Source organism: Dipodomys spectabilis, unplaced genomic scaffold, assembly GCF_019054845.1.
Source record: "Dipodomys spectabilis isolate Male_0828 unplaced genomic scaffold, ASM1905484v1 ptg000197l, whole genome shotgun sequence".
Taxonomy (NCBI): Eukaryota; Metazoa; Chordata; class Mammalia; order Rodentia; family Heteromyidae; genus Dipodomys; species Dipodomys spectabilis.
Genome location: NW_024870874.1, coordinates 14,689,019 through 14,705,790, shown reverse-complemented (window position 1 = coordinate 14,705,790; position 16,772 = coordinate 14,689,019). Strand labels below are relative to the sequence as shown.

Sequence of the window (16,772 nt, the reverse complement as noted above, 5' to 3'; positions counted from 1 at the left end):
TAAGAGCTAAGGAGTAAACAGCACAGAGAGAGAGAGAGAGAGAGAGAGAGAGAGAGAGAGAGAGAGATGGGTGGGGGGAGAGGAAGAAGGAGAGGGAGAGAGAAAGAGAGAAGCAGGGGAAAAGAAAGGAAACTCACTCACTTTGATAGGGAACAAGAAATTATATAATCAGGATGTTGCCTAAACTAGGCAATATATTTCAATAACTTCTCATCAGCCACTAGACTAAGGGAAGTACATCTTTTACCCACTGAGGAGCTCCCAAGAATCCTGGGATAACTTCAAAGTTCTCAGTGATTAGGTCTTCTTCAGATAAGCTGCTCTCATCCTACCTAAGCTAGAATACCCCTAGCCCCCTAAAAACAGCTTCAAATTCAGCTACATAGTCTACATTATCATAATGCTTTGGCTGATGATGCAGGCACAAAAATTAACATTCAAGAATTTCAGAGTTGTGGTTGCTGTGGGAACCTTAATTCCAACTGTAGGGCACAGATGCAGAATCATGGACTACTCCCAATACTGATAAAATTGGAGATGTATATTTACTCTGTGCAATGAGGCACAGCTACAGTTACTGAGACAACCTCATTTTGGCATTTCTATGCTTTCAATGCATTTAAATTCTCAACCTTACCTCAATACTGTTTGCTGCATTAAATTGCCTTCTCTTTGGAGAAAAAAAAGAAAGAGAATGAACTGATTGGCCAGACATTCAAATTACCAGTCCTGTATGTGTTTCTATGCATGATCTGATTCACAGGCCAATCATGATATTTTTATTTTACTCTTATGGGCTGTCTATAAACTCTCACACAAATGGAAACAGAGTATGAATCTCAACTTGTGAATGTACCATGACATGTATATGTGCCAAACATTGGAAAGCAAATTATATATATATATATATATATATATATCTATCTTTACAACTACAAAGGGGATAAATTTAAAGCAAAAAAAAATTTTTAAAGCTCCACAGCACTCCTTTGCTTTTTCACAATGTTTAATTTCTGAAAACTGTCCAAACACTTGCCTCTGGCCCTGGCTCACTGAGGACCTAGTTCTATAACTAGTCAACAAGCACTTAAGTTAGCAAAGGGCAATAACAAGAGAGTGAACAATGTTTATAAAAACAAAGATATAAACAAACCCAAGAAAATGTTCAGTTTAATCCCTATGCCCAATCTCTCACAACTCAGAAAGATGGAAAGAAAATAAACACAAAAAATTTAAAAGAGGAAAATAACTGCCAATCGACATTTTGAATATCAAATCTTGTTAGGTTTCATGCAAAGAATTAATTTTTCAGTACTGATATGCTCAAATCATACACCTTGTTCATTTAAGCATGACAGTCAAAAGACACAACAATACAGCAGTCAGTATAGCATGTAACAGTTAACACTTTCAAAAGATGAGGAGGTTACCGGAGAGAACACATACACAAAGATCTACTTTGTCCTACAGCAAAAACGTAAGTAGCAAATAAAAATTATCAACAGGAACAGGTCCTGTGGGTGACACACAGATTTTTTTCCTCTCCTTAGTCTTAGAAAAATTAAGGTCTTGTCAGTAAATAAAACATATCCACTATTTTACATATCCCATCCTAACTGTACTCAAACCCCCTCAGGAAGAGTACCAAAAGTGCCTGTTTCTGAAATGTAGCGGAGCAGCGGATATGGTCAGGAGACACGGAGGCCTGCCCAATGGTAGCCAAGCTGCAAATTAGGAAATAATGCTTTGAGGATATAAAATATTTATTCTTTTGCATTCTCATATACGGTACCACATTTAATTCTCTAGCTCCGTCTCCTAAGAGTTTTGCAAAGAGACTATTTCTGTTCTCTCACCTGTGTGTTCTCCCCCTCCAGCCTTGGTGGTCGGATGCTGGACAGATGAATGGTCTTGTAGTCTCCAGAGTTGAGCTTCACAACAATGGCATCAGCATTCAGAACCTGCATCACCTGTAAGTAAGAAGGCAAAACGTTTAAACTGAGCCGGGTACCGGTGGCTCATACCTGTCATCCTAGCTACTCAGGAGGCTGAGATCTGAGGATCGCAGTTCAAAGCCAGCCCAGGCAGGAAAGTCTGTGAGACCCTTATCTCCAATAAGCCACTAGAAAACTGGAAGTGGCATTGTGGCTCAAGCAGTAGAGCATTGGTCTTGAGCTGAAGGGCGCAGGGATAGCGCCCAAGCCCAGAGTTCAAGCCCACGACTGACCAAAAAAAAAAAATGCTTAAACTGGCTTCAGTGCTCCCCACTACACATCAAGGAGCCAGGCCCATCACAATTACTAACAGAGAGATAAACAGCTATTTGGGATAAATCCAACACCATCCTTCATCATGCCACAATGCATAAGGCATATTGTAAACTATGTAATAATCACTGATTCCTAGAGACCTTATGATAATTTCTCAATGAGATATCATTCATAAAGATGGCTAATCTTGCTTTTGGCCCTGACCAACACGTATGGTTAACCATAAAGCTTAAGAAACAAAATTCAATCTCTACATGATATTGGAGGTTTTCCTTGAAACAGGTGCTAAACTAAAATCAAACCCTCTATATCTCAGTATGAATCTAGGGAAAGAGGCCAGGGGTTGCATTAGAAAAAGGTACCGGTACTAGATGAGAAAAAATAAATAAATAAAAGATTTCAAAAGGCAAGTGAAGGGCAAAAGAATTGTCATCTCAGCAGAAGAAAGGAAAGGCTCAGCTGTTAATCTCACAGACAGAAACACTAAATTACTAAGATACTACCTCAGCTACATTAAAAGCCACCTTTTTAGAGCACTTCTATGGACATGTCTGTTTTTGGAAACCACAATCATTAACATTGCACCCCATTTCTCAGCTAAAAACGATTAACTTCCAGTCTGGGTACAAGGATATCCATTTGAAGGGCAAAAGCACAAATATTTCTCTGTGAAGGTTATTAGAACGTTCCATACAGAATAAATTCCATTCAAACTGGGACAGTGCCACATCAGGGTTATAACCAGAACCCATAATACAGCCAGCAGTCTACAATTCACCCAATTATATTCAAACCCTGTTGTTTCAAGGCTGTTTGGGATTTTTTTTTGCAAGCAATACTTTGCTACAAGGTAGCTGCTGACTACAAAATACTGTCACCATCCACTCCATCTGCAAAATGAAAATCAAACACTTCTATGCTCCAATCAGGCCCCCATTAGGAACCACCAGGTGGCTGAACTATAGGGTCAGCTGCCACACAGGGATGGTAGGCTGGCAAAATGTCTCTCTTCTTTTATGCATAAAACAAAAGCAGCTAGACTCTCCTTTGCCATAATGGATGTCACACTGGTAAGCATCTTAAAGAAGGCCTCTCTATTTCCTGGAAGACTTATTTTTCAGAAACAAAATACTCATATCGATTTGCAGACTCCTCTAAGTGCAACTATTCTCTATCTTTCCCAAAGAATCATCCAATCACATACCAAAAGAATAAAGAATGCTCTAAAGGACAATCCGAAAAAAGAGTAAGAACCCAAAACAAGTGAGAAATTATGCGTGACAAAAAAAAAAATGGCAGGAGCTAAGTGCCATCAAATAAAAATAATGAAAAACACAAGGCAAAGTCAGGAGCTGATGGTTCATGCCTATAATTCTATGTACAATCTGAGATCGGAGAATCACAGTTCAGAACCAGATCTTGTAGACTCTTATCCCCAATTAACTAGGGGGAAAAGAAGCCAGAATTGGAGGCATGGCTCAAGTTGTAGAGTACATGTCTTAAATGAAAAGAACTGAGCAAGAGCAAGAAACCATGAGCTCAAGCTCCCACAGTTATCTAAAAGTGGAGAGGGGAGAAAGAGAAAGGGAAGGAGGTAAGGAGGGAGCGAAGGAGAGGGAGAAGTAGAGGGAGGGGGAGAGGTGGGGAAGAAGAAAGGTAAAGGATGGGGAAGAGTGAAGGGGAAGGGGAAAAGGAGGGAGAAGAAGAGGAGAGGGGAAGTGGGGAGGAGGAGTGGGTGGCTGAATCAAGCTCTATAGTGAAGGGGTTGAGTAGGAAGAATAGGAAAATTTCAATTTTCTACTATACATAGGATTTATAATTTCAGAAGAACCTGAAATAATAATAATCATTTTCCTATAATCCTTCATGACAGATCTGGGAATTGAGAAAACTAAACACTAAAGACCAGGGAGGAAAGAATCCAAAATTCATCTGGCCAAAAAAGATTGACCAAGACTCAGGGGTAAGGAAAGGCTGGTATATGGTCACACCAACACCATAGTCAGCACTAGTTACCCATGTCTGGGGTAGTACTGAAGCATATAGGATGCTCCAAATCAAAGGGCCTTTTATGCCAACATGATTTTCGAACCTAAAAACTGTCAGGAAGGCACAAACAGAAATACTGATTCAGTAACTGAAAACAAAGAGAAATCTCATTTGTTACCATCTATTCACATTAGTGCCAGGTGAAACTGCCTAATGATACCAGTAGTGGACAACATCCAAAATAGAAAAGCCCCCGCAAATGATTTCCCTCTGCATCACAAATTCCACATTGGTGTGAAAGAAAATGGATAATAGAATATTCGAAGAGTGAGTTTCCATGGTATATGCTATTCTGTTATTCTAACTTCAAAGAGAAGAGAATTCCTCCAAGTCATACCCAGCAAAATAGGTAGCCTAGTAAATCAATATAATTCTTCCTTCAAAAGGATACCCAAAAGATAGTAAGATAATCTTCAGGCATCTCAAATGCACACATCTCACCCTATTTCCAAAATCTCAGTGTTGGATAGATTCACATCTCCTCTCAGACCCCAACTAACTCTTGTTAAACAAGCAATTGCCAAAATCATAGAGAAATTCTTTTAATCAAGACATGAGAAATATAGTGACATTCTCTGTGCCCCAGTCATGCTCAGCCAGGAGGAAGTATCAAAATGCTCACACCTTCACTCCAATTCTGTGAACATCTTAGCACACCCTGTGACAAGGTACTGGTTATTCGTCAGCTCTTACAACGTGTTAGAGCAGCAGCAGAAAATGGATTCTCAGTGTTGTAAATTTTAGGCCACAGCAACAGACTCTCTGCTAGGCATCTCCCTGATTAGAAACCTCCTCTTCAGGAACTACGTACTCTGACTACTCTGACGCTGACAGCAATGGAAGGCTTAGCTCCCGGAGGAAAGGGGGATGGTGAGTGAGCGCATGTGTCCATACGCATGCATAGGAAAAGTGTTTATGGCTTTCTGTTCCTATGTAACCTGTGTCATTACTATCCAGATAGCAAGCAGCTCCTAAGCAGAGACAGAGAATAAGTAATGAAACACTGGTTAGAGTCACATACTATGCAATAAGTAAAATGCAGAGTAGATTATTATACAAATTCCTGTTCACCAGCAGTGATATTTCTGAGGGCATTTTCCATCCACATAATTGAAACACACCCCCACTGCTCACTCTCTCTACCACCCTCATGTACAACAGATCAGATCATTTAAGACTTGGGAGCAGAAATCTATGTGAAATAAGCCATGAGCAGGACTCAAGACAGATGCACTAAACCCAATTCCATCTCCATCTCTTCAAGTCTAATTGCAAAGAGAAAAATAGTTTAATGATGACATAGCATAGACTAAAGGTTGCCACAAGTCAAGAAAACTACTGAATTTTGTCAAAGGAAGTTCACATCCATCTTTCTCTCTCTGGCCCCCTGCCACATTGCCTATCTACAATACACAGTCCACCCATAGTACTCTCTGGGTGGCCAGAGCTGCTGTTTAGTTTCTAAAGAGCATATACAAGATGAACAAAAAACCTTTAAAATGCTTCTGAGTTGGAGAGACCTGCTAACAGCTCTTACAGCCACCAATATTTCCAATACTGCCTCCAAACTCAGTACCACATAGAAGCAAAGGACTACAAGCCTAACAAGGCTTCTATGGGCACTACCTTTGATGAGACCAATGAAAATGAGATACATATGACCTTCTACCTCTCTGACATCATGAAATCCTCCTAAGGTTGTGTGTATATCCTCCCTAGTTCCTCACAAAAGTGCAATGATTGCCCTTGACCTCAAATAATACATACATACAAATATACACGTACATATATACGTAAGTATTTATCACAACAATATACCAATGAAAGCACCTTTAGGCATCTAATTACCCATCAGATCAGATATTACAAATACTTCAAAAGAAATCAACATCATACAAATTTCAACAGGGAAAAGCCTCTAAAATACCTGACCAGAATTTCTCAAAATGTTCAAAGCCATCTAAGAAAACAAGGAAAGTCTGACACACTGTCATATCCCAAAGAACCTAAGGAAATAAAACAACTAAGGCAATATAGTATCCTTGAAGAAAAAAAAGGACATTCAGGGAAAACTAAAGAAACCTAAACAAAGTAAAGACCAGTTAATAAGATATTGCCAATATTGATGTATTCATTGCAACAAACAAACCACACTCATGTAAAATTCAGTGAAATTGGGCTCGTAGTAGATGGGTAATGTGGGAATTACCTGAAATATATGTTCTAAAACTGTCATGCAACTTTTAAAACAAGGCAAGTGTTTTCTTAAATCTCTTTGAATTTAAGTCAGCAAATTGATTTGGTAATAATAAATGCTGCAAACTAAGTCTTGCCCTTCCTCCTCCACGAAGTAGGGACTATCTTTCCAGCCAGACACCCTCACAACTTCCTTTTAACTAAAAATTCTATGATAAGCCAGGCGCTGGTGGCTCACACCTGTAGTCCTGGCTACTCAGGAGGCTGATGTCTGAGGAAGCCAGTCCAGGCAAGAAAGTCCATGAGACTTCTCTCCAATTAACCGCCAGAAAACTGGAAGTGGTGCTGTGGCTCAAGTGGTAGAGTGTAGCCTTGAGCTGAAGGACTGAGGGGCAGTGCCCAGGCCCAGAGTTCAAGACCCACAACCAACCAAAAAAAAAAAAATCTATGATAAAATGCAGCCAGGAGCTAGTATTTTGTTGTTTTTATAATTTTTCTTCAGATTTATGAGAATATAATAAAGCTAAGTAATACTAAAAATCTAGGTTAAAAACCTTATCAGAATGCACTTCCATTCAACACAGTAGTAGAAGATATATCCAGAGCAATTAAGCAAGAAAAATTCATAAAAGGTATCCAAATTGGAAAGGAAAAAAAGAAAACATTTATTACTGTTTCTCATGTGATATATGTGTAGAAAACCTTAATGGTTCCATAAATGAAATTCATAAATGAATTCACAAAGTACAATTCAAAATCAATAACCAATATCAGTTCCATTTCTATAGGTTAACAATGAATAATCCAAAAGAGAAACATATTTCAATACCATCAAAAAGAAAAACTACCCAGGAATGAACCAAGGAAGTGAAAAACTTATAAACTATAAAACAATGCTGAATGATAATAAAGACAACCTAAATGAATGGAAACACATACTACATTAAGGATTGAAGACAATACTATCAAGATACCAATACCAAAGTGATTTAAAGATGTAATGCAATTCTTATCAAGATCCTAAATATACTTCTTAATTATAAGATGGTTATGTATTTGCTTGTATATTTATTTTAACATGAAAATAAAGATTAGCTGAGGCCATGCTAATCTACAGTGTATCATTCCAATTTTAGTGTATGAGCTGCTAAAGTGAACACCCAAGGATAATTTTTGCAGAAATAGAACAATCCACCATAAAATTCATACTGAATCTTGAGCCAAACCAATGTAAGAACATTAAATACATACATCTTTATTTTAAAACTTACTGTAAAGTTAAGAAATTAAAATCATATGGTACTGGCATAAAGACATTTAAGCCAAGGGAATAAGAGAACAGAAATAAATACTTTGCATATATGGTCAAGTAACTACTGACAAGAATACCAACAGGATAATAGGACGGCTGTCTTTTTAGCAAATTCTACTGAGAAAACAGGATATCCACAAGCAAAAGAAACTAAGTTAAGAGGAACAGAATAAGTGGGAACAGCCTACACTAAGCAAAAGGAAAGAAATGTAAACATCACCTGATGTGGAAAAAATAACTTGTATTGTCAAAGCTCATAGAATTCACAAACTGTATAGACCATGATAATGACAATTTGCCTTGGGAAAGTTAAAATGAGTTTGTGACTCTAAGTATCACTATTCCACAATACTGTGAAGTATGTGAAATTTATGTAATCACCTAATCTCAATTAAAGAAAAAAAGTGAGAGAAGGGATGGGTTAGGAGTGATGGGTGACAATGTTGTCAGACACTTTGTACTCATATACTGTTTTGTAGAATGGCAACTTCTTTATACAACTACTTAAAGATAATAAAAAATAATTAAAAATAAATAAAAAGCAAAAAAAAAGAAACTAAGTTAAGCCTTAACATAAAAATTACCTTAAAAATGGATCATAACTTCAATGCAAAAACTATGAGTAAAATATTATATCACATGGAAAAAAACTTTACAACTTTGTATTTGGTAATAATTTATTGGATATGACACCAAAAACAGATAACCACAAAAATGAATACATTAACTCTTCTAAAACTAAAAAACAAAAAAATTATGTAACAAAAACACTACTAATAGAGTAAAGCACCAACCTACAGAATGAGACCACATTCCCACATCATATGTCAAACAAGACATTGACAGTGAGATTATAGAGTTCCTAAAATTTAGCAATGAAATAACACAGTGACTTGAAAATAGGCAAAAGAGTCAGGAGTGTGGCTCAAGTGGCAAACAACCTGTCTAGCAAAGCAGGGCCCTGAGTTCAAACCCAATACCACCAAAATAAAATGAAACAAAGCAAATCAAACTTTTAAAAGGGAGAGGGGCAAATGCTCCTTAATACACAGCACTGCAAAAATAATTTTTTAAACCAAAACTAGTCAAATAACTTAAACAGCCATTTCCCATAAAGAGATCTATAGAGATCATAAATGCAGGAAAAAGTACCCAGCATCACTAATCACTTAGGTAGGCTTACACTAAAACTACAATGAAATACTGTACCACTTCCTAATTACTAGAATAGCTTCTATCAAAAAAATAAACAAATACATGTATTAATTAAGGCAGGGATAAAGATTGAAACCCTTGATGAATATGTAAGGTGGTACAATGAAACAGTTCCTTTCAAAAACATAAAAAATACAATTACCAGCAATTCTACTTTTGGGTACATACTCAAAGGAATTGAAAACACATCTTAAAAAGGATAGTCATGTGGTCATATTTACAGCAGCATTCCTCACAACACTGAGAAGCAACCCACATCAACATGTAACTAGACAACCTTAAAATGTATGTGCATACAATACTGCGTTGCCTTAAAAAGCAAGGAAATCCTGACATATGCTATGACATGGCTGAACCTTACATTAAGTGAAATATACCAGTCATGAAAAAATAAGTGTCATTGATTCTACTTGTATTTGTTGCTTAGAACAGTCAAAATCACTGTGACAAAAAGCAGAACATTGCAGCCAAGGGCTAGTGAAAGGAGAATGGGAGAAGGGGCAATTCCTGTTTGGTGGGTTTTAGTTTTCTAAGAGCGAATATTCTGGAAATGGATAGTGGTGATACACAACAATATAAATATACCTAATAATACTGAGCTGTAAATTTAGAAATGGTTCAGATAGGCTAACAACTGGTGGCTCGCCCCTGTAATCGGAGCCACTCACAGGCTGAGATCTAAAAATTTCAGTTCAAGGCCAACCTAGGCAGAATAGCCCATGAGACTCTTATTTCTAAGTAACCAGTAAAAGCTAAAGTAGAGCCATGGCTCAAATGGTAGAACACTAGTCCTGAGTAAAAACAAGGCAAGAAAGAACACTGGCCTTTAATACAGCTTTGTATTAGCTCCAGAAATCAACTGAGGCCTCAAAGGCACCCAGTAGAAGAGGTCAGGCATTTTAAGGTGTTTTAGCCATGTCTCATACCAGTGGCCTTTAAGTCTTAGTGCCAGCAAAACAACAACAAAAAAAGGAAGAAATATTTAAGACAGGAAGTAGAGGCATGGCTCATATGGTAGAGGACTAGTCTCATGCAAAAAGGCTAAGGGAGAGCACTAGATCCTGAATTCAAGGCCCCGTACTGACAGTAAATAAATAAACACATAAACTTAAGGCAGTAAACTACATGTCCAATGAATTTTACAAGAGAAAAACTGGGTAGGAAAACTCCCTGAGATTGTTAATATACTCTATCTAGAGCTAAGATGCTAATACTCCTAAGTATAAGGCAAAACCATTTACTTTGTAAAATCTGCTACATCCATGGACAGTGTAGAATTTGATCTCCAAAGTGGACTTGCCTATCAATGCCTGTCAACTGCTTACTGCTTGGAGAGAACCATACAGGGTAAAGCTCCCTACAGGCAAGAATCACTTCTAGATTTTTTTTTTTCTTGAAGTATTATTTTAGGGCAGTTTCAGCTATCACATGGGGGCAGAAAATCTAGCAAGAGGCCTCTAAGAAACTGGGCAGGAGAAGACACTTCTTGAGGACATGCTTCCACTTTCCCTCCCCCCCAATAGTGCTATTCAGGTCTGTGAAATCTGCAAAGCCCACAGATCCAGCAGCAGGGACAGGGAAGCCAAGCCACGTGCTCAGGGGACCATATGGCTACAAACAGCACAGATCAGCTAAAACGCCACAGGGAAGGCAGGCAGGGAACTGGCAGGCCACGACAGGCACAAAAGTCTCAGGCAGGCTCAGCTAATCGCTGTGAAGGGAACATGCTTCTCTGCTAACCTGGAGAGACAAGGCAAGCCCTCCCTTGCATTTCTTTTCTTGCAAAGTAAAACCACTTAAGTGGACCTAAGCTGACAATGGAAACCAGTCTGTCAACAGACTACAAGTATCAAGAAAATACTTTAAATTTCTAGGTTCTCAAACTGAGATTCTTGGCAAACTACTCATCTACAGCTTTGTATTAGCTCCAGAAATCAACTATGAGGCTTCAAAGGCACCCAGTAGAAGAGGTCAGGCATTTTAAGGTGTTTTAGCCATGTCTCATAAAATTAAATTCTGAAAGAAAAAAAAGAGTGACTGCTGAAGAGAGAATCCAGGCCTCATAACCAGATGATCCTCAGAGCAAACCAACTTCAGCAAAGCCTACAAGACTTTCCAACTATAGGTACAAAGGTCTCAAGTACCTGACAACTTTCTATATGATTTCCTGAATAAGTTTTGGGCATTATGAACATAAATCGTGTAAAATGACTATAGAACTACAGTAGAATTCCACAGTTATGAAAGGGAATACAACTACACTGTTCCCTTTTAATTCAATGCTGATATCCACTGTTCTACAACACATGTTAGCAAATATTACCCAAAGCACTCAACTCACTTCACAGAAACCATGTGGCCTGTAAATTCTACAGTATCTCCTGTTCATTCCTATCAGAAAAAAAATTGGCCAACCACTAGTGTATTCTACAACATATAAGAAGATAATGGCATATACTGGTTGGCATTTCTGAATAACTATTTATTAATTGTGCTTTAAATCATTTCTTAAGAAATAACTGTTATTTACAGAGATTTACTCTATTTTCTAATACTAGAGAAATCAACTACATGAATATCGACCTGTTGAGGACTGAATAAATAAATTACAGTGCAGCTTCATATTGGAGTATTATGTACCAGTTAAAGAAGTATAAAGATTTATTTTGTTCCCTCCCTATACACCTCTAAATAAAAATACGGAGATATGGTGAGCACTGGTGGCTCACTTATAAATCCTAGCTACTCAGGAGGTAGAGACCTGGAGGGTCAAAGTTCAAATCCAGCTCAGGCAGAGAAGTCTAGATTCCATCTCTAAATGCACAACAGCAGACTACATGTGTGGCTCAAGTGGCAGGATCCCAACCATGAGCAAATAAGCCAAATGAGCTCACAGCCCTGAGTTCAAGCTCCAGTGCTAGGGGAAAGGGAAGACCGTAGATCTATTTAAGACACCTATTCAACTATCTCCAAAAGACTAAAAGGGTAGAGAAAAAGAATACTGCCACAAGATGGCTTTCCCTATCTCTATGTAAACATATCTGGAAGCTATAATCTGTAAAATAAATGACTCCACAGGTTTGTAAAAGCTAAATTCTGAGCCAGTGATAAGAAACCACCAATCTGATGTATGGTGCAGAGCCCCAGCCTTGCTCAGCTTAACAAAAGATTCAGAAACTGCCAGATCAGGAATTCAAGCAGGTATGATAGTGGGGACAAACACAAGGATTGATTTCAAATTTAAGAAGCTTCTGGATTTCAAGATGTATGTCCATACATAGACTCTGTACTTCTTCCTTTTCTTCTGGTGCCAGTATTAAGGGCTTGAACTCAGGGCCTCACTCTCTCCCCTTGGTTTTTTCACCTAAGATTTGTTGATGCTCCACCACTTTCAATTTTTTGCTAACTGGAGATAAGGATCTCATGGACTCTGCTGATGGCGCTGGCTTCGAACCAAGATCTTCAGATCTCAGCCTCCTCAATAGCAAGATTACAAAAGTGAGCCATCAGCACCCAGCAGGTTCAATGCTTCTAACACAGTATTTTAATACCTCATCTTCAAATAAGAGAGACAAGCAAGAGTCATCAAATATCTGATGAAAGACTCTCATATTAAAAAAAAAGGACCAAAATAACCAAAGGTGGATAGGGGAGAACAAAGAATATGTAAGAATAATCTCAAAAACATTAAAATAAATTACTTAGAAATCTAGATGATCTGAAAAAGAAATAGATGTTTTAAGTGATAAAAATAAAGGGAAAAACATTCAGAGAACCAAACACTTAGACATTTTAAACACAGTATCATAAATACTCAATAAAAAAAGGCTGAAGGATAAACAGAAAGAAATCTAACATGAACAAAAGACCAAGAAAGTTCAAGGCCAGCCTGAGCTACACGGAAATCCTGTCTCAAAAACAAAAAATAAATAACAACCAAAAAAAAAAAAAAAAAAAACGATGTAAATATGGGAAGGAAATAGAACAAAAGACCAGAAAGTCCAACATCTAAATAAAAGCAGTTGCAGTTCTTAGAAATGGGAGAAGAAAGCCAGGCACCAATGGCTCACACCTATAATCCTACCTACCCGAGAGGCTGAGATCTGAGGATCATGGTTAGCCAGCCAGGGCAGAAAAGTCCATAAGACTCTTATCTCCAATAAACCACCAGAAAACTGGAAGTGGCACTGTGGCTCAAGTGGTAGAGCACAGCTCCCAGGCCAAGTTCAAGCCCCATCACTAACAAAAAAGAAGAAAAAGGAGGAGGAAGGAAGGGAAAGGAGGAGGAAGGAGGAGGAGGAGGAGGAAATGAAATTCTGTAACTCAAGCCACAATGTCTGCAGAATGACTAGTTGGATCTTCTGTCTTCATGACCCAAGACGGCAGACAGCTCCGGGGTGAACTCTGCAGCCACCGTGGGTGCTGTGAGAGGTGAAGGCCGTATATATTTATTTACTTTCTAACTGTGGCCAGTGGCCCAAGGCTGGTGTTATGTTCATTGTATTCAGTAAGTACCAAAGACCTGTTTGCACTTTGTAATGACACCTTTCAGTTCAAATAAAAGGGCCACATTTCAAGTGGAAAAAAAGAAAAAAAAATTGGGAGAAGAGAGAAATTTAGATAAATCAGCAGAACAGTTGAAAAACAAAGTCCCCAAACTAAAGGTCCAAACAATGAATCATAAAATGTTCACATACCGTTAACTAAAGCTGCATTGTTGTGAAATGTTAGAATATTAGAATCAAAAAGTCTCAGCTAAACCCTTGTAGGAAGACAAGAAAAATCAAAAGAGAGGGAGAAGAGAGGAACAGAAAATGAGGGAAGGAAAGAAAAGAGCAGCCACACCCTAGGAGCTACATAACAAAGAAACAGCTTAACGGTTCTGATAGAAAACGACTTTCAAAAGAAAATTCTATGCACAGCCAAATTATAGACCAAATTTAAGTAGAAAACAGCTATGGGTCTCAGAAAATTTACCTTGCAGGCACTTTAGCCATGAAGTTAGAGAAAATGTGTGCAACCAAAATAAAGCAGGTAAGTCTTAAAGTAAAGGCGTAGAATCCAGCAAGTATAACTCCAACCGGAAAGCAATGCAAAGAAGCCGTCCCTCCTAATAAGAATGAATTCCAAAGATGACAGATAGCTTTTTAATAGGAAAAAAAAAGAAGGAACCAGTCAAGATTGGTGCAGGACACAAGGCTCCAATAAAGTACGATAGAAGGTAAGATTAAGTAGACTGAAAGACTGTCTGGAGAGGAGATTAACACAACAGAGTTTGAGAGCTGTTAGTAATATATATGTAAATGGTGAAAGTATTAACTCCAAGAGAAACACAACTTATATAGGAAATGAAAGTTAACTTTAATATTCCATGTAGCTCTTACACTTAGAAAGTAAACAATGAGTATTAATTTAACAAAATTTATGATATAATCATACTGAAAGGATAGGGAAGAGCACGGGTACACCCATACGGATATATATATTTAAGTAAGAAAGCCAAATCCATTTTCCTTCCATGGTATGAAGGAAAGAGGTTGTGCTTACAAGTAGAAAATGAAGAAACAGCAATATAAACGTTTTTATTCAGATACAAATTAGCCAAATGCTGAAAATGGCTGCTAGCCTTGCCTTCAGGTAAGGAACTTGACCCAGAACATTGATCAGAACATATATCTCTAAGAACATTGCTGACACTGTTGTAAGTTTTAGTCAAGCCTAGATTAAAATTTTATCTCAAGTTCTTCCCATTCAAATAAGACTGGTACACAGGAGGAACCTCCAAACTTGGTGGGTGGGTATTCTAGGTTTTGCCAGCTGAATCTCAGAGTTTTAAACAACCCTAAGTCTGGCACCATCATTTCATCAGGTAAAATCACATACAATACTTAAATAGCCAAGGCTATGCTCCAAAATTTCTTCATGACACTTAAATGGTTTTTTCTCGTTTCTTTTCAATGTTAAATGCACCAACACAAGCAGGAACAGATTTAACCCATGGACCAAGCTTCCTTAAATCTGGGACAGACTATAAGGCCAACTTCATTTAGAAAAACACAAAGCTATCTCTCAGTGTGTCAGGCAGTATGAGTATTTCGCTTACATTCTTTATGATTTGTCCTGTTTTAAATCAAAACAACTAGGCACTAGTGGCTTATGTCTGTCATCCTAGCTACTCAAGAGGCTGAAATCTGAGGATCCCAACTAAAAAAAGCCTGGCAGAAAAGTCTGAGATTCTTATCTCCAATAAACTACCAAAAAGCTCGAAGTGGAGTTGTGGCTCAGCCTTAAGCAAAAAGAAGCTCTGGGACAGCACCCAAGCCCTGAGTTCAAGAGCAGTACTGGAGGGGAAAAAATATATAGGGAGGAATTTTTAAACCTCAAAAAGGTTTTATCTACCCATAAATATATTTTCTGCCAGGCGACGGTGGCTCACGCCTGTTATCCTAGCTACTCGGGAGGCTGAGATCTGAGGATCATGGTTCAAAGCCAGCCCAGGCAGGAAAGTCCGTGAGACTCTCATCTCCAGTAAACCACTAGAAAAACGGAAGTGGCGCTGTGGCTCATGCAGTAGAGTGCTCATCTTGAGCTGAAAAGCGCAGCCAAGCCCAGAGTTCAAGCCCTACGACTGACCAAAAAATACATATATTTTTTTCTCTTTACTCTCTAAGCAGACCTATAAGTACAAATTATGTTTAAAGTTCTACAGGAGATAGGATATTCTTCATAATCCTCAGATGATTTCTAGGGGCAATTTCTTCTACTTTGATATAACAACAAATAAAACTTCATTGCAATGATAATCCTAGCTACTCAGAAGTCTGACACTTGAAGCAATCCAGAAAAGTTCACGAGACTACTCCAACTAACCATCAAAAAGCTAGGATGGAGGTGTGACACAAGTGGTAGAGCAAAAAAACAAGAGAACAGAGGCTTGAATCCAATTCAAGTCCCAGAACCAGCCTCCAACAAAAAAAAAAAAAAAAAAAAAAATGGGATCTTGGATTTTTTTAAAAAGGGAAACAATGCTGTTATAGCCCCCTCTTCCTTTTCTTGTTGTAAAAAAGGCATATTTAAGACAAATACAAGTTGAAGACAGTGGTATACACATGTCATCCCAATACTTGGGAGGCTCAGGCAGTAGGATAATAAGTTCAAGGCCACTCTGGGCTATGGGAAGACAATCAATCAATACTAGCTCAATCAGCTAATCTTTAGAATTTTTTTCTTCAATAGCAATGCCATAGTCTACCAGTAGAAAGCCCACAACTCATCTTTCCAATGTTTGTATAAACTCAGTTTCAGTGGAGGAAGATTAGTGAAACCACAGAAACTCATCCACATCACTAACACCATAGACCTTCAAAGTAATGACAATAAACTGAAAGCCTGCTCAATTGGTGAGTGAATGGTCATCCTTTGTGTAGGCCATTCTCACTTACAAGAGTATAGGCAAGAGTTCCAAGTAGACATAGCAGGCTGCAATGACATGAACACTAGTACCTTCCTCAAAGAAAGGAAGGAAGCAAAGGTCCACTCTGGTCTGCCTCTAGATGTGGAAGATGCACAGAAGCATAACCTGCAGGGAGAGTTCCCAACAAGTCTACCATAGGATGATTAACCCCCACCTAACACCTACTAAGGAGGGAAAAAAGCTACTTGAGCACTCTGTGACCTAGTATGACAGACATCATTTAAAAAAAAAGAAAAGAAAAAAAAGACTGGAAAAA

At 38.2% G+C, this 16,772-nt stretch overlaps 1 protein-coding gene across 1 annotated transcript in view; it reads right to left on the bottom strand.

Annotated features, from left to right (window-relative positions):
• Nucleotides 1–16,772, bottom strand: part of Snd1 (staphylococcal nuclease and tudor domain containing 1) — a 446,694-nt gene that overhangs the window by 373,115 nt on the left and 56,807 nt on the right. Inside the window, exon 10 of the mRNA XM_042695875.1 lies at nucleotides 1,857–1,970. Coding sequence (XP_042551809.1) covers nucleotides 1,857–1,970 — 114 coding nt within the window. The remainder of the gene's footprint in view (nucleotides 1–1,856; nucleotides 1,971–16,772) is intronic.